Below are 17,582 nucleotides of genomic sequence, written 5' to 3' on the forward strand. Positions count from 1 at the left end.
GGTTTTGTTTGTTTTTGTTTTTTAAATGGACTCTGCCACAGCTCCTGTCCATCCGAACCTGAGGGAAGGGGGCAGACCCTCGCAGAGGGCAGAGCCACAGCACGATATGGGGGCCAGCAGGGGTGGGGGGGCCACGCGACACCCCCCACTCGTGCCCTGCCGGCCCCAGGAGGGTGGTCGCATGAAGGACGTGGGACGCAGCTCCGGCGGCTCCGGGGCCAGGGGGCTAGGAGCTGTCGGGGGCTTCGGGGCTGGGGGCTGCAGCCCTCCGCTTCAGGGGGATGATGCAGATGCTGTTTTTGGCTTCTTTGACTCTCCACCACCGGCCGAGCCTATAGATGAGAGAGATGGGGGTCACCCTCGGCCGGGCCGCAGCGGAGAGGGGGCTGCCCCTGGGCAGTGGCAGGGAGTGGGGACGGTACCGGTGCTCCTGTCCAAGGCCGGCCACCAGGAAGTCGCCGCCTGCGGAGAACTTGAGGCTGTTGACAAAACCCACCTGGAGGGGACAGGGCAGGGTGAGGGGCTCCCGCAGTCTCCTCCTGCCGCCCAGGGAGGGGAGCCCCCACCAAGAGACGCCCCCAGCCCAGCTCCAGCATCCCCAACCTCCCCATCCGTACCAAGGGGATGTCGCAGAGGGGCTCCAGCTTCCGAAATCCCTCACCACACTTCCAGAGCTTCACGCTGGCACTGTGGGAGCCTGGGGCAGAGAGAGGAGACTCCTGCTATGCATCCTGACCCAGGGAAGGGAGCAGGACAGCCCCCCCAAACCCCTGCTCCAAAGCGGCTGCCACACACCTGTAGCCAGGAGGTCACTGTTGCGCAGAGCGGCCACTGCGGAGATCCAGTACGGCTGCTGCAGGCCCTGGGAGTCCTGCATGCCGTGCGCCTGCCGGGCCAGCGCCAGTGGCTTCTTCTTCGTCAGCCCCCACAGGGCTACGGACCTGCCAGGGCGGGGAGGGGTGAGGGGGCTGCGGGGGGCACCGCCTGCCCACCCCGGGCACCAGCCAGCCCCGCGCTCACCCGTCATCAGCGCCCGACACCATGTGCTCCTCGTTGATCAGCTGGATACAGTCGATGGAGCCCCTACGGAGAGAACAGGCAACTACCAGCAGTTCCGAGCGTGCTTTGGGATTCCATTTAGGAAGCAAGGGCTCACCAGGGCGTCAGTGTCCCCAGAGCGCCAGCAGGCTCCTGGTGACACTTGGCACCCTCACACCGCTGCCCCAGCTGGACCCGCCTGCCCGCAGGCCCCTCTCCCGCCCCAGACCTACTGGTGCCCGTAAAACACAAGCTGTGACTCCTCGGGGATCTTCCAGAGCCGCACGGTGCCGTCCCGTCCCCCCGCCGTCACACAGCAGTCCCGGCTCAGGCTGTCCACCCCTGTGATGACGTCCTGGTGCCCGAAACTGGAGGGAGAGGTGGCAAAGAGCTGCGGCGGGCACGGCCCTCCGCCACAGCGCCTGCCCCCGGCGAGGGGGGTCAGCGGGGTGTCCCCTCCCACGTCTTACAGGGTCTCCATGTATGCATTCTCCGCCACGTTCCAGACCTTGACGCAGCGGTCACGGGAGGCGCTGTACAGCTGGTACGTGTCTTTCCGGAAGGACAGGCCCTGCGGATGGACAGACAGATGTCTGTCTGGGGGGGCAGCGGTGAGGGGCACCAGGGAGGATGGCGCTGCCTGGCCCCACAGGCGTCACAGCTGATGCCCCTGACTCACCGAGACGGCATTGCGGTGCCCGGTGAAGATGTGCAGGCGCTTGCAGCTGGCTGCATCCCAGATCACGATCATCTTGTTCCTGTCTCCCGTAGCCTGGCAGAACACAGGGGATACCCGAGACCTACTCCTCGGGGACCTGCGGCCCGTGCCAGCCTCTGCTCCCACCCCATGTGCTTTGGGGGGTCCCAGGGACCCATTCTTGACTCCGGTGGAGGCAGGGGCTGCTTTAACCCAGCAAAGTATACCTGGGCATGAGATACGGCTCCCCAGGACCCCGGGAGGAGATGCACTCCCCACCACCACCTCTCCGCCCCACATGGCAGCGCCAGCATCCCTCTCCCGTACCAGGTACTTGCCATCCGATGAGATGGCCATGCAGAGGACATGCGACGCGTGCCCCATGTGCCGCTCCCCAGTGCCCTTCTTCCCCCCAGGCACAACGCAGAGCCTCTTCCCGCTCTCCACCTCCCCTACGGGAAAGGCACCACCGTCACCCCCTGGGAGCCTCCCACCGCTCCGGAAAGCATCAGTGAGCCTCCCACAGAGCCCAAAACGATGCATGTGCACATCCCCAGAGGGGCCAGGGGCCAAGCCACCTCCACAGGCACCCACGGTCCTGCTGCTGCAGGGTCCCCGCAGGGTTCAGGCTGGGGGAACAGCCCGTCGTGGCCCCAGGGGAACACTTGCATTTGATGAGGGAGCCGTCCTTGGAAGCAGAAAAGATGAACCTGTCATCCGGAGAGATGACCAGGCAGGTGATGGGCAGCTGGTGCGCCCGCAGCATGCGGATGCTGGCTGGATCCAGAGGCTGCACCTGCAGGGAGAGCGGGATGTGAGCTGGGCTGCCCCCGTCCCTTCCCCAGGCTTGGGAGCACCCGAGCACAGCACCCTTCCTTCTCCAGGGCGCCAGCAGCCGGCACGCCGGGCGGGAGAAGGGCTGTGGTCCCATAGCTGGCATGGCAAGTCGGGGTACCAGCTGTGGCCATGCCTGAGTGTCCCCAAAGCCGGCACTTACAGTCCGGCAGCCCCCCAGCACTGGGCACTTACGTCTTTGGCGATGAGGCGCTGCAGCCGGCCCTTCTGCTCGAGCTGGGGAAGAAGCAGGAGGCTCAGCAGAGGCAGCCCCAGCCCCGCGGGAGGGGGACAGAGCCCGCCGGCGCCACCGGGACCAAGGGGACGCGCCCCGCTCCCTGCTCACCACGTCCTCCTTCAGCCGGTCACCGATGAGATCTGCGGGCGTCTCTTCCTCCTCTGCCGCCGCCCGCTCCTCCTCTGCGGTGGACACGGGGCATGAGGGCCAGGCTCAGCACCGGGGGCTGCCCGCCTCTCTGCCCCGCCGGGGCACCGGCGCCAGGGGCCAGGTGGGGCTCACCGTACTGGCGGAGCTGCTCCAGGTACAGCTTGGCCATGCGCAGCTTCTTCTCCTGCGGCATCTCCTCTACCTCCTCCTCCGCCGCCGCCCCAACAACGGGCTGCGGGGACAGGCGTGAGCACCGCCACCGGCACCCCCACCGGTACCGCCATCCCCCCCGGCGCAGCCCTTACCTCTCCGGCTTGGAGTCGCTGGACACCTCCTTGCCGCCACCCGCGGCCTCCCCTCGGCGCCCGGGACCTGCGGGAAGGGGACAGGCGCGGCAACACCCGCCGGAGCGACCCCGCCGGGGCAGTGCCTCTCGCCCCCCTCCCTCTCCCCGGCCCGGCCCTCACCGCCGCCCACGGCCGCCGCCACCCCGGCACCCCCCACTCACCGAGACGGTGTGGCGGTGATGGCGTACCCAAATCATCATCAGCTTGTTCTGCCCCTCAGGGCCTCTGGTCCCATCGCACGTCCTTTGGGGGGTCCCAGGGACCCGTCCTTGGCTGTGCCGCGGCCGTGGCTCTGCCTGGGGCGGGTGCCGGGGGGCCTGTCCCGGCGATGCTCTCAAGAGCTAAAATCTGCTCTTGTGCTGAAACTTCATTTTGCGCTGCCCTTCCTGCTGGGGACGCCGCTGGAGCCAGAGCATCGGTGGCTTTGTAGCTCCCGGGCTCGGCCACATCAGCCCAAGGCAGCGCAGGCTCCTCCGATGGTGGGAGGCAGAAAATGTGATTTACCCCAGTGTGGCCCGGGGGAGGGAAGGCTTCAGCTTCAACTTCGGCTTCGGCTTCGGCTTCGGCTCTGGCTTGGGCTTCTCCTCCCCTCTGTTTCGCCGCCCAGCAGAGAAGCTGGTGCTTTGTGGCAAAGACGAAGCGCGTGGACAGGTCTTGCCCTGGACCGCTGGAAGGAGCGGCTGTCCTGCTGCTCTCCGGAGGACGCCGGCTCCTCGGGGGCTGAGGGCTCTTCTTTCCTGTTAGACGCTGGAAGAGCAGATACCCCGGCCTGCAGAGCGTCCTAGGGCTGGGGCTGCTGCTTTGTCTCTGCCCAAGCAGAGTCCTCGCTGGGGGCCGAGTGCCACCTCATCCACGCCCTCGGCAGCTGTAAGCTCAGCTGTTGTAGGTTGAACCCCGACTTCAGCCTTCCGCATTGCAGGATGAGGTCCGTCTGAGTCGCCAGGGAGGAGGCCATGGGGCTGGCATCTTTCTTTGCGCCCTGAAGGACTGCAGGCGCAAAGCAGCAGAGGTGAGGTGACAGCCCTCTGTCCCCTCCAGGCAGGGCACGTTGCAGCCCGTGATTCACAGGGCCAGGAGGGAGCCAGGGGGCAAGTGGCTCGGCTGGAGGCTGCTGGTCAGGAATAGCCCCCTCCAGAAACAGCCCCCCTCCCCACAGACCCGCTGGGAGCAGAGTCCCCCTCGCCCAGGGTGGGGGAGCTCCGTGCTGGGGTCCTGCCTCCTCCCCGCTGCCCTCACTCACCCTCTCTGATGTACGCCATCTCCTCACGCATATCCGCCTGCCGTCCCATGAGCCCTGGGGGGACGCAGCGTGTTGGGGACCCTGCTGCCTGTCAGGAACCCCGCTTGCCCATCGGGGACCCCGCCACCCAGCCCGCCTGGCTGCACAGCTCCCCGGGGAGGGCTGACCCCGGGGTGCAGCATCGGGGAGAGGATGGATGGGCCTGTTTCCAGCCCCACCTGCGCAGGCAGGGGTGAGAGGGGGTGAAGGGGTGCCCCACAGGTTCTGCCCCGGGACACGGGGACCCTGAGAGAGGAAGGGACCCCGGAGCTCATGGCTCACCGATGAACCTGACAGCCTCCTGCCGCAGGGGCTCCTGCGGGCTCCGCAGGTAAGGCTGGCTCTGGCGCAGGTAGTCCTTGGCCTTCCTCCTCTTCCTGGCCAGCTGGAGAGAGGAGAAGGGCGCAGGCTTGGCATAGAGCTGCCCCCCAGTTGGCCCGTCCCCCCACCCAGGGCTACCCTCCTTCCCCCCAGCACCACATTCCCAGCTTCCTGCCATGTGGCATCGGGGTTCAGAGGGAGCAGAGGGCTCCCCAGGGATGCTGGGGTGCCATCCTGGTGGCAGGGTCCCCTTTGGGGACCTTTGGGGACCCCAGGGGAGAGGACAGCAGGGAGCAGAGCCTGCTCCGGGAGGCTCCGTGCTGCTAGAGGGGCACAGCCCTCTGTCCCCCGCACTGGGCATGGGGCAGGGTTCGTCCAGGTCGGATCCCGGGGGCACTGGGGCTGCGCTTACCAGGCACTCGCTCATCCTCCATGCCTGCGCGATCTCGGCCAGCTGCGCCAGCTGCCTCCACTTCAGGAACTGGCCAGCGCTGCGGAGGGCTTCAAGGGAGGCCTGGTGAGCAGCAGAGAGATGCCACCACCGCCAGTCGGGTCACAGGACCCTGTGTCCCCCCTCTTGGCAGGGCTCAGAGCCTATCCCTGCCCATGCAGGAAAGACACAGCAGCAGGGGACTGATGCTGCCACCAGGTTCAGCACCCCAGGGTGCTAAAGATAAGTGCAGCCACCCTCTCTGGCTGGAAGCCTGTTGGGGCTTCAAGCTTTTGGCCCCAGGATGCTGCGGAGCCATAACCCAGTCTCTGAGGCTGCAGGGACCGATGCCAGGGGCTGTGTGGAGGGAGCTGGGTGGGAAAGGGACCCACCTCCCCATCCATCCAGGTAGCAGGAGGTAAAAGACAGCAGTGGGCAGGGAGGTGGGCCCTGCCTGGTCCTAGGCACTCAGCAAGCTAAACCTCATGGTGACACACATTTGAAGGGTCCAGTGCCCTGCCCAAAGGACCGGTCAGGTTGGGATCCCACCTTAGCCACACTCTTGTCCTGGTCGTGCAGGTGAAAGAGCAGCGGCAGTACGCTGTCCCACACCTCCTTCTTCATCCTCTTCTTTTCGGCACCCACCACGAGCCCCATCGTGGTTTGGAAGAGACGGATGGAGAGCTCCCGCACGGTGCCTGACTCCTGGGGGAGGAGGGGAGGAGGACCTCAGCCCCAAGCCCATGGCGTGCAAGGGGCTGACATGGAGATGGATGTCCCCAAACCAGTGGCAGGCAACCCCGTTCCAAAAGGGAGTGAGCTGCGGCATGCAGGTCTGCTCAGGGGGGCTGGGGTCCCCGGGGCTGGGGTCCGGAGAGGGAGACCCTGCGGAGGGCTGGGGGATGCTGCCAGGGCAGGGTGCGCATTGGTGGGGCTCAGCACACCTGCTGCCCTCCTGCCACCACCGTCCCCACCGCGGCAGGGAGGCCGAGCCGGGGTGAGTCCATGCCAGGGGCTTGGGACGCAGCACGGAGTGACCGAGGGCAGCGATGGGGTCTGGGGGCTGTGGGGCCAAGCGTCCCCCTGCAGAGCACGGGGCTGCAGTGGGAGGCGTGAAGGGAGGTGTCGGGTGAAGGGGGCATGGAGCTGTCCCCCAGCCTTACGTTGTTGAAGAGTGGCTGGAGCTTGCCAGCTAGTGCCAGGGCGGTGAGGCTGGGCATCTTCCCCTCCAGCAGCTGGAGCACGTTGCTGAGCACGGACAGGGCCAGGGCGCTGGCATCGCTGTCAGCATCCTGCAGCTGCTCCATGATGTGCGGCAGCAGGACAAGGGTTCTCTTTGCCTGTGTGAGACATGCCACCTCCTTTTTGTAAAGCAGCGACAAATCGCAGGGGTGAAAACCCTCTCCGCCAACACTGGCCTCCCCGCTGGCTTCTCAGCAGGCAGCGTGGGTTACGAGGGCAAGGTCCCAGCAGACAGGGCTTACCGGCATGGCCATGGCAAGACCAGGGCGCAGAGGGGGAGGACAGGCAGCGCTGGCTCCTTGCCAGCCCTCGGCTGCCTCCTTCTCCACCAGACCCCTTGGGCAGGCTGGTGGGCGACCAGCACTGCCTGCAAAGCTGCCCAAGCTGCCAGCAGCCCCCACCACAGCCACTGCGTTTCACCCTGGGGCTCAGCACCCCCCGCTCAGGCTCTGCAGACCCCACGCTCAGGCTGGTCGCTCTGCTGCCAGCATCCCTGCCCGGACATGCTGGCAGAGGGAGCCCGGTCCCCTTGGCACTGCTGCCTCTCTCCTTGCACGGCACAGCCATGGGGCAGAGGGCCAGGGAGGCAGGACAGCTGGCTGCAGCCGGCACAGCTCCCGATGCCCAGAAAAGCCTAAGCTGCCGCATTACCCACTGCTCCAGCCTGGGCTGCTCTCCCGGCTGTCCCCTACTCACCGTGTCGGGCCTCTCGGTGAGCCTGAGGATGCCCCTGAGCACCAGGCTGGGCATCCCCAAGCATTGGCTCCGCAGATACATGGGGAAGATTTCCAGGGCACGGTCCAGCTCTTCACCGAGGTCGGTGCAGCCCAGCATCTGAAACACGTGCAGCGGAAGCTGGTGTGGTGCTGGCTCCAACCATCAGCTCAGGGCAAGGAGGCTGGGGCAAGACCAAACCCGGACGGAGGCGGCGGGGATTGCGGAGAGCCCCCGTGCCCCACACCACGCCGCCCTGGTTGCTCGCCTGCTCCTCCATGGTACCAACCGGAGCCCACCCACCGCCCCAGCTCCCCCCCCAGCGGTGGGCATGGGCGAGCCGAGCGTTGGAGGCAGTTTGGAGCAGTGCCACCTCGAGGCTCACCTCGACGAGGAAGACCATGGCGATCATCTCCCAGGTGGGGTCCTCCACACTGAGGAGCTCTGCCAGATGGCAGAAGATGGTGGAGCGCAGGGGTCTTGGGGTCTTCATCATCTCCCTGGCAGGGGGAAGGAGGCACGGTCAGGCCTGAGCCAGGCAGGCACATCTCTTTGGGGTTCGCACCAGTCTGGACATCACCAGTCTGCAGCACTTTCTCTGAGCAACAGGGACCCTGCTGCCATCAGCCCCAAGGGAGGGGGTGGCATGGGGTGCCCAGTCCCCGAGGAGCAGGGAGAAGGGGCTCTCACCTGGCCACAATCCGCACTCCCATGAGGTGGGTCTGGGCGCTGAGCAGGGTGTCCCAGCCACCCTGCGCCTCAATGGCCAGCACCTGGCTCTCAAAGCCCATGCTGCAGAGCAGCATTCTCATGGACTGCACCGCAGACCTGCTCAAGAAGAAATGCTCAGCTCCCACTGGGAGCCCTGGCTTGGCTCCAGGTGGCTGGCAAGGATGAGAGGGCAGGGATGCAGCACCTGATGGGAGTGAGCAGATCCTGTTGGTGCTCCTTCCAGAAGATGTGCACCTCCTGCAGCGTCAGCTCTGTGGTGAACGACACTTGGAAAAGCAGCACCAGGAAAAACTGGGGGAAAATCGCCTCCACCTGCTGCAGGCAGGTGGGCTGCAGGAGGATCTCGCCTATCGTCCTGGCTGCCTGCAGAAGACACCCAAACACCAAGATGTCCCTGCGCCCCTGGGGAGGTCAAGGCTTGGGGTGGGCAGGGAAGGGGAGCAGCGGCCCCGCACAGCTGAGAGCAGCCCCGGAGGTCAGCAACTCACAGCCAGGGAGCAGATGCGCGGGTGATCCTTAGGGGAGGTGGAGGTCTTGCGCAGCGACTGGTTCATCAGCATGCTGAGCAGCTCCTGCAGCACCTTCTTTGCAGCCTGGGGCTCGGACAGCATCGTCTTCCACATGGCCATGGCGACACTGCGGGAAACCAGGGCTCTGTCAGCGGGGACACCCCGGAGGATGGCCGGGCTGAAGTCCCTCAGGAGGGTCTTGGGGCCCCCCTCCCAGTGTGAGAGGAGCCCCAAAGAATGGTGGGCCCCGTACGGGGTGCACGTTGGGGAGCACTGCAGCAGGCTGGCCACCACTTCGCTGGGATGTTTGCCCATCAGCACCAGCAGGGCCCTGTCCAAGCTGTTGAGGGCTACCAGCGCCTTGATGGAGGGCAGGCTTCTGTAGATGGCCCACATGACGTTCAGCACCTGGAGGGCAGACATGGGTGGGAGTGGGGATGTCAGCAGGGCAAGCGTGGCCGTTTACCCAGCTCCCACTGGGAGGTGCTTCCGTTCCCGTTGCAGTACGCCGGCTTGAGACAGCATCAGTGCTGGCCAGGCGCAGAGCCGGGGGAGGAAAGGTCCCCCGCTGGGCTGGAGCATCTGCCATGCCACCCACGGGCTCCTCACCTGCCCTGCCTGGAAGGCAGGGTCTGCCACAAGGATGTCCACCATGTGGGCAGCCACACTGATGCTGTAGATGCTTGGGTCTCTGAAGCTCTCGATGGCCATGAGGATGATGTCTGCCTGGTCGGAGGGTCGGAGGTATTTCGTGAACATCTGTGAGATGAAGGAGAGGAGGGAAGATTTGTCACCCAGAGCGTCACCCAGAGCATCTCAGCTGTGGAGTGAGAGTGAGACGCAGAGTCAGGGTGTGCTGGGGAGGAGACCGACAGTGGGGGTCAGGGTCCCGTGGGGAACTGGAGCTCGCTGGGGGCCTTTGCCTAGCCCCTGCTCAGAAACAGCACGAGCTCCCATCATCCCCATGCATTGGGTATCCCTTCACTCATGCCGACCCCCCTGGTCAGGGGCTGAAGGCACTTCTTACCAAGAAGATTTCGCTGGCACAGCCGTTTTGTGAAAGCTGCCAGGGCTGCTTCACTTGCCAGGCCTCCTGCAGCTGCCCTGTGTCATGCAGCCAGGGCCACCTGCCTGGGGAGGAGCAAAACCAGGGTTCTCAGAGCGAGGGTGCAGAGCTGGAGGTGCAGTCTGAGAGCATCGGGCTGAAAAGTCACTGGCAAAGAAAGAGGGCACCCAGACAGGTCTGGGGAGCAGAAACCAGGGAGGGTCCAGGGCTAGTGTGAGCAGGGGTGAGGGGAAATGGCTTTTCGTGCAGGCGGGTTGGATCGAGCTTTCTCTTGCCAAGGAGAGCGGCCCCTGGCTGCCCATGCCTCGGGGCACCCAGCCCGACACAGCTTCTCTTACTTCTCTGCTGCAGGACGAAGGTGTGCAGGTGATAGAGAGCTTCTGCAGCCTCGTGGCGGGTCCCCTGGTCCTTGCAGGTGCAGCAGAGGGTGAGGTGCCCCACCAGCTTCCCCAGCATCGCAAACCGATGTGTCTTGGAGCACTGATGTCTGACTGTGGCTTGTGCAAAGCAGGGGCAGAGCTGGGGGAAGAGAGGCAGCATGGGCACAAGGTGAGCCCCAGCTGCTCCCAGAGCAGCCAGGCAGCAGCCCAGAGCAGGGCAGCGCTGCCAGACGCAGGTTCCTGCCTGTGCCCGTGGCAGCCCTGCTCTGCCCTGGGAGAGAGCATGGACAGGACAGGGGCAGGGCAAAGACTCCTGCTCCTGACCTCCTGCTGACTGGGTGCCCAGCTTCCCCGGGAGGTGCTGGGGCTCAGGGCCACAGGGATGGGGGACTGGGGCTGCCCAGGCCAGGAGCTCCGTACCTGCAGCAGGGGGCAGGTGGTGATGAACTCGGCTAGCCTGGCAATCCGTGCCATGGCCCTCTCCTGCACTGCTGCCAGCTGGGAGTTGGTGAAGGACAGCAGGAGCTGGGAGGAGAAAAGCTGCTGATGTGCCAGGGAGGTGGCATGGCACAGCCCAGCCCAGCCAGGCTTGCGCCGGGGCAGTGCCCAGGATGGGGCACGTGTCCTTCTTGCCCCTCGCGGCAACTTGCTGCGGCCAGGCAGGTCGCCGCATCGCACTCCTGCTGCTGCGTCTGCTGCTTTCCACTCACTCCCACCTAAAAAAGTGCCTGCGCCCCCCACCCGAGGACCCCAAGGCTTTGGGATGACCACCTGCCTGGGGACCTGCAGTGCGGGCTCTGGGATATGGCCTGTGGTGAAGCTGGAAGGGGAAAGCCCCAGGGCTGGGCTCCCCTTGCCAGGCAGGCAGGCAGGTCCATCTGGGAGGGAGTGTTGGGCAGGATGGGCAGTGGGCAAGGCTGCAGGGGTGAGGCGGGCTGGGGCAGGAGGAGAAGGGTCTCTGGCAGCAGCCAGGAGGCAGCGGGCTGGGTGGGGGGCACGGCAGGGAAGGAGGGATGTTCCCTGCCCCCCTCCTTGCACCAGGCACTGGGCAGGGGGCACTGCTCAACCCGGGGGTCACTGCCCGTGGCGACCCTGTGCCAAGGCCCGACCTGCAAGATCTTCTGCAGCTCCAGGATGCCGAGAGGGCCGGCGCTGCGTACCAGTGCCTGCAGCATGCTGTCCATCGCAGCCAGGGTCTGTGAGGCGGACAGAGTCTTGGGGGCAGCCCTGGAAGCCTCGGGGTGGGGGTGGGGGGGGTGTCTGTGGCCCTGCGGTGCCCAGGAAGGGGCCTCGGGGTGGGGGAGGTCCCTGTGTTTCACCCTGTGGCGTACCTGGGAGTAGAGGAAAGCCGTGGGTCCCTGGCTGTCCTGCGGAGGCAGGTGGAAGATGCTGCAGAAGCAGATTTGGAGGAGGCTGCTGCTCTTCTCCTGCAGAAGCAGCCCCGCTTGGCTGTGGGGACAGAGAATTGCTCTTCAGATCCAGCAAGGAGGAAGCAGACCCCGGGGTTGGAGACCTGGGCTGATCCCCACACTGCAGGGGACATCTCAACCCCCCCATGACGCTGACACTCGCCTTTAGGGGGAAAACCCTGTGGCACCCCCTGCCCTGCTGTCTGCCTCCCTCGTGGACCCAGGGCTGGGGAAGCCCCCGACCTGGGATTGCCCAGCACCGGGAAGGCCAAGCTGGGGGCTGGGGCAGCTACCTCATGGAGCTGATGGCCAGCATGGCTTGCTGCCGCACCGCAGTGTCCAGGTGGTCAGCGGGCTCCTCTTGCAGCAGCACCTGTGGAGCACAGCAGGGTGGGACGGATCGGGATGGGCAGTCTCCCTTGGCCAGCAAGAGCCTGCGGGGCTGGCAGAGCCCAGGTGCCCCCATCTTGGCACCCCCTCCCCACCCAGCACCCAGCGGTCCCAAGCCCTGTGGTGGGAAGGGCTGTGCCCATTACAGAGCCACAGGCTGGCCGAGAGACCTGCAAATGTCATCGGGTCCAAGCCTGGGCTCCAGCCGGGCCACCCAGGTGGCGTTGGAGCATCTACAAGGACGGAGACCCGGAGCAGTGCTCATCCACACCCCGCTGCCTGGCCGAGCCCTCTCCTGCCCCCAGGGCCATGCCACTGCACACTGCCCCTGCCTCAGCCTGGCTGGCAGCCCCTCACCTCAATGGTCTCCGCCACCTCCAGCTGGCAGAAGTAAAGCATGTCCCACATGGTGGAGTCCACTCTGGTAGTGCTGCAGATGGTGTGGACGGAGGCCAGAAACTGCAGCTTCTGGTCCTCTTGCTGCCAGCCGGGGAGGGGACAGATGGACAGACAGTGTCAGGGGGGAGAGAGAGAGCTGCGGGGAGGCCAGCACAGCCCCCAGCACCTTGTGAGCACGGGATGGGGTCAGAAAGATCGGCCAGGAGACAGGGGCGCCGCCTCGTAGAACTGGCCAAGGTTACCTTTGGTCTGCTCCGGAGGAAGGCTCGGATGATGCCCAGGGTATACGCTTCCTCCCTGGGCAGAGCCAAGGCAGAGTGGCATGAATCTGGCAGAGAGAGAGCAGGCAGGGCTGGGGGGCAGGCAGGGGGGAACACTCGAGCCCTCTGCCCAGCTCCCGGTGATGTCACCAGCCCTGGCTCAAGGCTGGGATGCTGGTGTCCCCTGTGTGCCCCAGGGGCAAAGGTGCGATGCTGGAGGGCAGCACGGGGAGGGGGCCCTGGCTTGCCCAGGTGAGGGACACGCTGGCACTGCGGGGCAGGGAGAGTCCCTGTCCCGGGATGCCATGAGAGGGCTGGCTCCCTGGCCACTGTGCCGTGGGAGCCCCGATGCCAGCCTGCCTGGGGGATGGGAGCCTGGGACAGGGCAGAGCAGGGTGGGCAGCCCCCTGCCTGCAGCGCCCACACACTCACCTGCCTGCAGCGGCTCAAGCTTACACATCTCACTGGGCTTTGGCCTGGAGCTGGGAGCTGGGGCAGCTCTGTCCTCCTCGGCCCGCCTAGGGTGGTCGGGGGGTCTCCCCGCCATCCTGCGGAAGGAAGGGAGGGAGGCAAGGGGTGAGAAGGACCCTGCGCCCCCTGGGGCTGCCCTGCCGGGGCAGTGGCGCAGAGGTGGCCGTGCTTGGGGGGCTCCTTGCTCCCACCCTGACCCAACACCGACACTGTAGGGGCAGGGCTGGGTGACACAGGGTGTCACAAAGGGCCCCAACGTCACCCCCCCCAGGGGGGCACCCCCGAAGTGCCCCCGTTCCCCCCCTCCGCAGGAGCCCTCCTTGCCCCAGGGGGACGGGACTGACTCCCTCTTCCTCCTCCTCCTCCTCCTGCTGTGGGGCTGGCGTTCATCTCTGCCGGAGGCATCCCCCTTGTGGCAGGGACCCCTCTGTCCCCGTCCCCTCGCTCCCGGGGCCTGCTGCCACCCCCACCTGCGGCCGGGCTGAGCGGGGGCGCAGCCCCCAGCCCCTCAGGCACACCGAGGCTTTTCCTTCTTCCACACGAGGCCCGGGACGAGGCCCGCGGGGGTCGCTCCTCTCTCCCCAAAGCCGCGGGCACACAGGCAAGCCCGACGCCCTCCCGCAACTGCTGGGGATGTCGCGGTCCCCCGGTTACGGTTGCCATGGTGCGTGGCAGGGTTCCACCAGCCCCCGGTTGGCCGCGGGGGGGGCGGGGGGAGGGCAGAACCCCCCCCCGCTCCCCTCGCCGGGGCCCACGGCCCCAGCCCGGCCGTACGAGGGCAAGCGGGGTCCCGGCCCCGGGCGCTGAGGGGCGGCGGTGCCCCGAGGTCGGGACGGGCGGGACGGGGCCGGGGGGAGAGGGAAGGGGAAAAGGGGAAGGGGAGAGGGGTGCGGTGATGGGTCAGTGCTGGGGTCAATGGTGGGGTCAGTGGTAAGTCAGTGATGGGTCAGTTTTGGGGTCAATGATGGGATCAGTGATGGGATCAAAGATGGGTCAATTTTGCGGTTCGTGATGGGTCAGTGATGGCTCAGTTTTGGGGTCAGTGATGGGGTCGATGGGGTCAGTGATGGGCCCAATGGGTCAGTTTTGGGGTCAGTGATGGGTCAGTTTTGGAGTCAATGATGGGGTCATTGATGGCTCAGTTATGGGGTCAGTGATGGGATCAATGATGGCTCAGTTTTGGGATCAGTGATGGGGTCAGTGATGGCTCAGTTTTGGGGTCCGTGATGGGGTCAGTGATGGGGTGGGTGCTGTGTGTTTGGGAGGTGCAGCCATGGGGTGGGGGCAGTGATCAGCTGGGTGCTGCTGTTCAGGTAGCTCTGTCCTCCTCCTCCCAGGCCCGCCTAGGGTGGTCGGGGGGTCTCCCCGCCATCCTGCGGAAGGAAGGGAGGGAGGCAAGGGGTGAGAAGGACCCTGCGCCCCCTGGGGCTGCCCTGCCGGGGCGGTGGGGCAGAGGTGGCCGTGCTTGGGAGGCTCCTCGCTCCCCCCCTGTCCGGGAGCTGCTGGCAGCTGCCCAGAGAGCCAACGTGTCCTTCATGTGGGTGGCCAGTGATGGGTGGGGAGCCCTGGAGAGCGTGGTGGCTGGCAGTGAAGCAGTGGCGGAGGGAGCAATCACCATCGAGCTGGCAGCCTACCCCATTAAGGAGTTTGCTGCCTACTTCCGTAACCTCAACCCCTACAATAACAGCCGAAATCCCTGCTTTCGGGACTTTTGGGAGCAGAAGTTCAAGTGCAGCTTCCACACGCAGGACTGTAGCCGGTACTCCCTCAAGACAGGCAAGTTTGAGCCAGAGTCCAAGATCACGTTTGTGGTCAATGCGGTCTATGCCATGGCCCGCTCTCTCCACAACATGCACCAGGTGCTGTGCCCCAACACCGCCAAGCTCTGCGACGCCGTGAAAGCCGTCAATGGCAAGAGGTTCTACAAGGACTTTATGCTCAATGTTAATTTTGATGGTGAGTCCAGAGATGGAGACAAGGGTTGGCTGCCTAACTGGAAAGGGATGGGTGGAGGGACGGGGAGGAGGAAGGAGACCCGTATTTGACCCAAAGCCCTCCGGTTCCTCCAGCCTGCCCACACCTGGGGACCCGTGTGCTATGGGCTGTGGTTGTCCCAAGATGCCAACAGCTCACCATCACCCTTGGGAGGCAATCTAGGCCTTCTGTCCCCAGTGTGGAGAAGCTGGTGACCAACTCCATCCTGCTAGAGCTGGGTGGGACCGGCCCCCACAGGGGCCCCTCCGGGAACGTCAGGCCTTGGAGACCTCACTTGGAAGCGCCATGATTTATTCACATTTCAGGGATTAAAGTGGAGGGAGAACCTTGATCAGGGACCTACATAGTTGGGGATGAATTAGAAGTGTGGCTGTGCTCTGTGACTTGGGCTGAGCCCAGCTACCCAGGTGTCACTGAGAGCCATGGAGGCTGAAAAATCCCGCTCTGTCCCTGCAGAGCTGGCTGGGGCTGCCGAGCATTTAGGCATGTGGGGAGATGATAGTTCTCAACCATTGCTTTCCTGCTCCTAATGTGTGCATAGGCAGCAATTATGAGAGTGAAGGCAGGGAACAGGTTGGACATTTGCCTGTGACCATGGTGGGATGTGACCCTTTGAAGGGGCCCTGCCTCCACGCCGGGAGCGAGCACTCTCCTGCCCCATGGCAGTCACCATCTCCCTTTCTTCTCCCTCCAGCTCCGTTCAGGCCAGCAGGCACCAAGAGTGTCGTTCGATTTGACCGCTACGGTGATGGCATCGGGCGCTACAACATCTTCAGCTATCACCACATGGACGGGCGGTATCGGTATCAGAAGGTGGGCTACTGGGCTGAGGGGCTCATCCTCAACAGCAGCCTCATCCCCTGGGCTGAGACCTCCATCCCCGTGTCCCAGTGCAGCGACCCCTGCAAGAAGAATGAGAGAAAGAGCATGCAGCCCGGAGACATATGCTGCTGGATCTGCATCCCCTGCCAGCCCTACGAGTACTTGCTGGATGAGTTCACCTGCATGGACTGCGGTCTCGGTTACTGGCCCAATGAGACCCTGAATGGCTGCTACGAGTTGCCCCAAGAGTGTATCCGCTGGAAAGACGCCTGGGCCATTGGTCCCGTCACTATCTCTTGCCTGGGTTTTATCTCCACCCTCTTTGTTTCTGGAGTCTTCGTGAAGAACAATGATGACACCCCCATCGTGAAGGCCTCAGGCCGGGAGCTCTGCTACATTCTCCTGACCGGGGTCCTCACGTGCTACAGCATGACCTTCATCTTCATCGCAAAGCCTTCCACCGAGGTGTGCACGCTCCGGCGTCTGGGGCTGGGCACGTCCTTCGCCGTCTGCTATTCGGCCCTCTTGACCAAGACGAATCGCATTGCCAGGATCTTCAGCGGGGTGAAGGAGGGGGTCCAGCGCCCCCGGTTCATAAGCCCCACGTCACAGGTGGTCATCTGCATGGCCCTTATCTCTTGCCAGCTGATCATCGTCATCATCTGGCTGCTGGTGGAGACCCCTGGCACAGGCAAGGAGACGGAGCCTGACAAGAGGTACATCATCACCCTCAAGTGCAACAACTGCGATTCCAACATGCTCGTTTCGCTCACCTACAATGTCCTCTTGATGGTCCTCTGCACGGTCTATGCCTTCAAGACACGGAAATGCCCCGAAAACTCTAAAAGGGCTTGATCGGAGCGGTCCTGGTGACTTGGGCCCCGCAGGGTTTGTGGCTAGGAGATGCGTGGGCCTGGGCAAGGGTCTTCGGCCATGGACCTGGTGATGGTCACCTCTGCATTGGGGCGTTCGTTACCGGGTGAAGTGTGGCTGAGGGGGTAACGAGTCCTGGGGGGGGTGCTGCTGCCGGACCCCAGCCTGCCCCTGACTGCTGCCTTCCTGGCCAGGCTCGGCCTCGCAGTACGTGCCCACAGTGCGCAACGGCCATGAGGTGGTGGACTCCACGACGTCGTCCTTGTGAAGGACGGGGAGGCCAGGTCGTGGTGCTGCTGCTCCTGCCTGCGGCTGCACTGCACCCCGGCTCCCTCCCCAGGGAGAGCAGCGCCCGCGGCACCGCCCGCTCAGGGGCCAGAGGCAGCCGGGAGGCTCGGCCCCCGCCCCAGCACGAGCTACACGTCCCACGCGCTGGGTCATGGTACGTTGTCACCCTTCCTTTGCACTGAGCCACGTTACACATCCCTTGTCCCCTGCCCTGAGCCCTGGTGCACTACCCCCTGTCCCTGCACCCAGCCATGGTGAACATCCCCAGTCCTTTGCACTGAGCCGTGGTGCACGACCCTGTTGTCACCTGCACTGAGCCATGGTGCGTGTCCCCCCATCTCTTGCACTGAGCCGTGGTGCACGTCCCCTGCGTCACCTGCACTGAGCCGTTCTGCACATTCCCCCATCCCCTGCGCTGAGCCCTGGTACGTGTCCCCCTGTCCCTTGCACCAAGCCACGGTCCGTCCACGTCCCCGTCCCTTGCACTGAGCTGAGGTGCACATCATCCCCTCCATTCCCTGCCCCGAGCCACGGTGAACGTGCCCCCCGTCCCTTGCACTGAGCCGCAGTGCACAGACCCCGGCCCTTGAACTGCACTGTGGTACACGTTCCCCACCCCTGCACCAGCTGTGGTGCAAGCCCCTTGCCCCAAGCCGCCGTGCACAACCCGACTCCCTCTTGCTGAGCCACACCAAGTC

At 65.1% G+C, this 17,582-nt stretch overlaps 2 protein-coding genes across 2 annotated transcripts; one reads left to right on the plus strand and one right to left on the minus strand.

Moving 5' to 3' along the window:
• Positions 1-154: 154 nt before the first annotated feature.
• On the minus strand, positions 155-12,184 carry LOC309594879 (U3 small nucleolar RNA-interacting protein 2-like; the record flags this gene model as incomplete). The annotated part of the gene is made up of 21 exons (XM_082321281.1): positions 155-332; positions 423-496; positions 618-697; positions 796-941; positions 1,021-1,119; positions 1,272-1,406; positions 1,509-1,609; positions 1,718-1,810; positions 2,063-2,187; positions 2,399-2,531; positions 2,765-2,806; positions 2,916-2,989; positions 3,090-3,189; positions 3,809-4,041; positions 4,866-4,968; positions 7,273-7,410; positions 7,676-7,734; positions 8,843-8,939; positions 9,141-9,290; positions 10,398-10,475; positions 12,134-12,184. The coding sequence occupies 21 exons, from the start codon at positions 12,182-12,184 to the stop codon at positions 227-229; spliced, it is 2,217 nt and encodes a 738-aa protein (XP_082177407.1). The 3' UTR covers positions 155-226.
• A 1,637-nt stretch (positions 12,185-13,821) lies between these two features.
• On the plus strand, positions 13,822-16,712 carry LOC309594880 (metabotropic glutamate receptor 2-like; the record flags this gene model as incomplete). Its single annotated transcript, XM_082321282.1, has 3 exons — positions 13,822-13,836; positions 14,406-14,862; positions 15,596-16,712. The coding sequence occupies 3 exons, from the start codon at positions 13,822-13,824 to the stop codon at positions 16,576-16,578; spliced, it is 1,455 nt and encodes a 484-aa protein (XP_082177408.1). The 3' UTR covers positions 16,579-16,712.
• Positions 16,713-17,582: the final 870 nt, after the last annotated feature.

The sequence above is a fragment of the Platalea leucorodia genome (genome assembly GCF_965183815.1).
Source record: "Platalea leucorodia genome assembly, chromosome: 9".
In the NCBI taxonomy this organism is placed as follows: Eukaryota; Metazoa; Chordata; class Aves; order Pelecaniformes; family Threskiornithidae; genus Platalea; species Platalea leucorodia.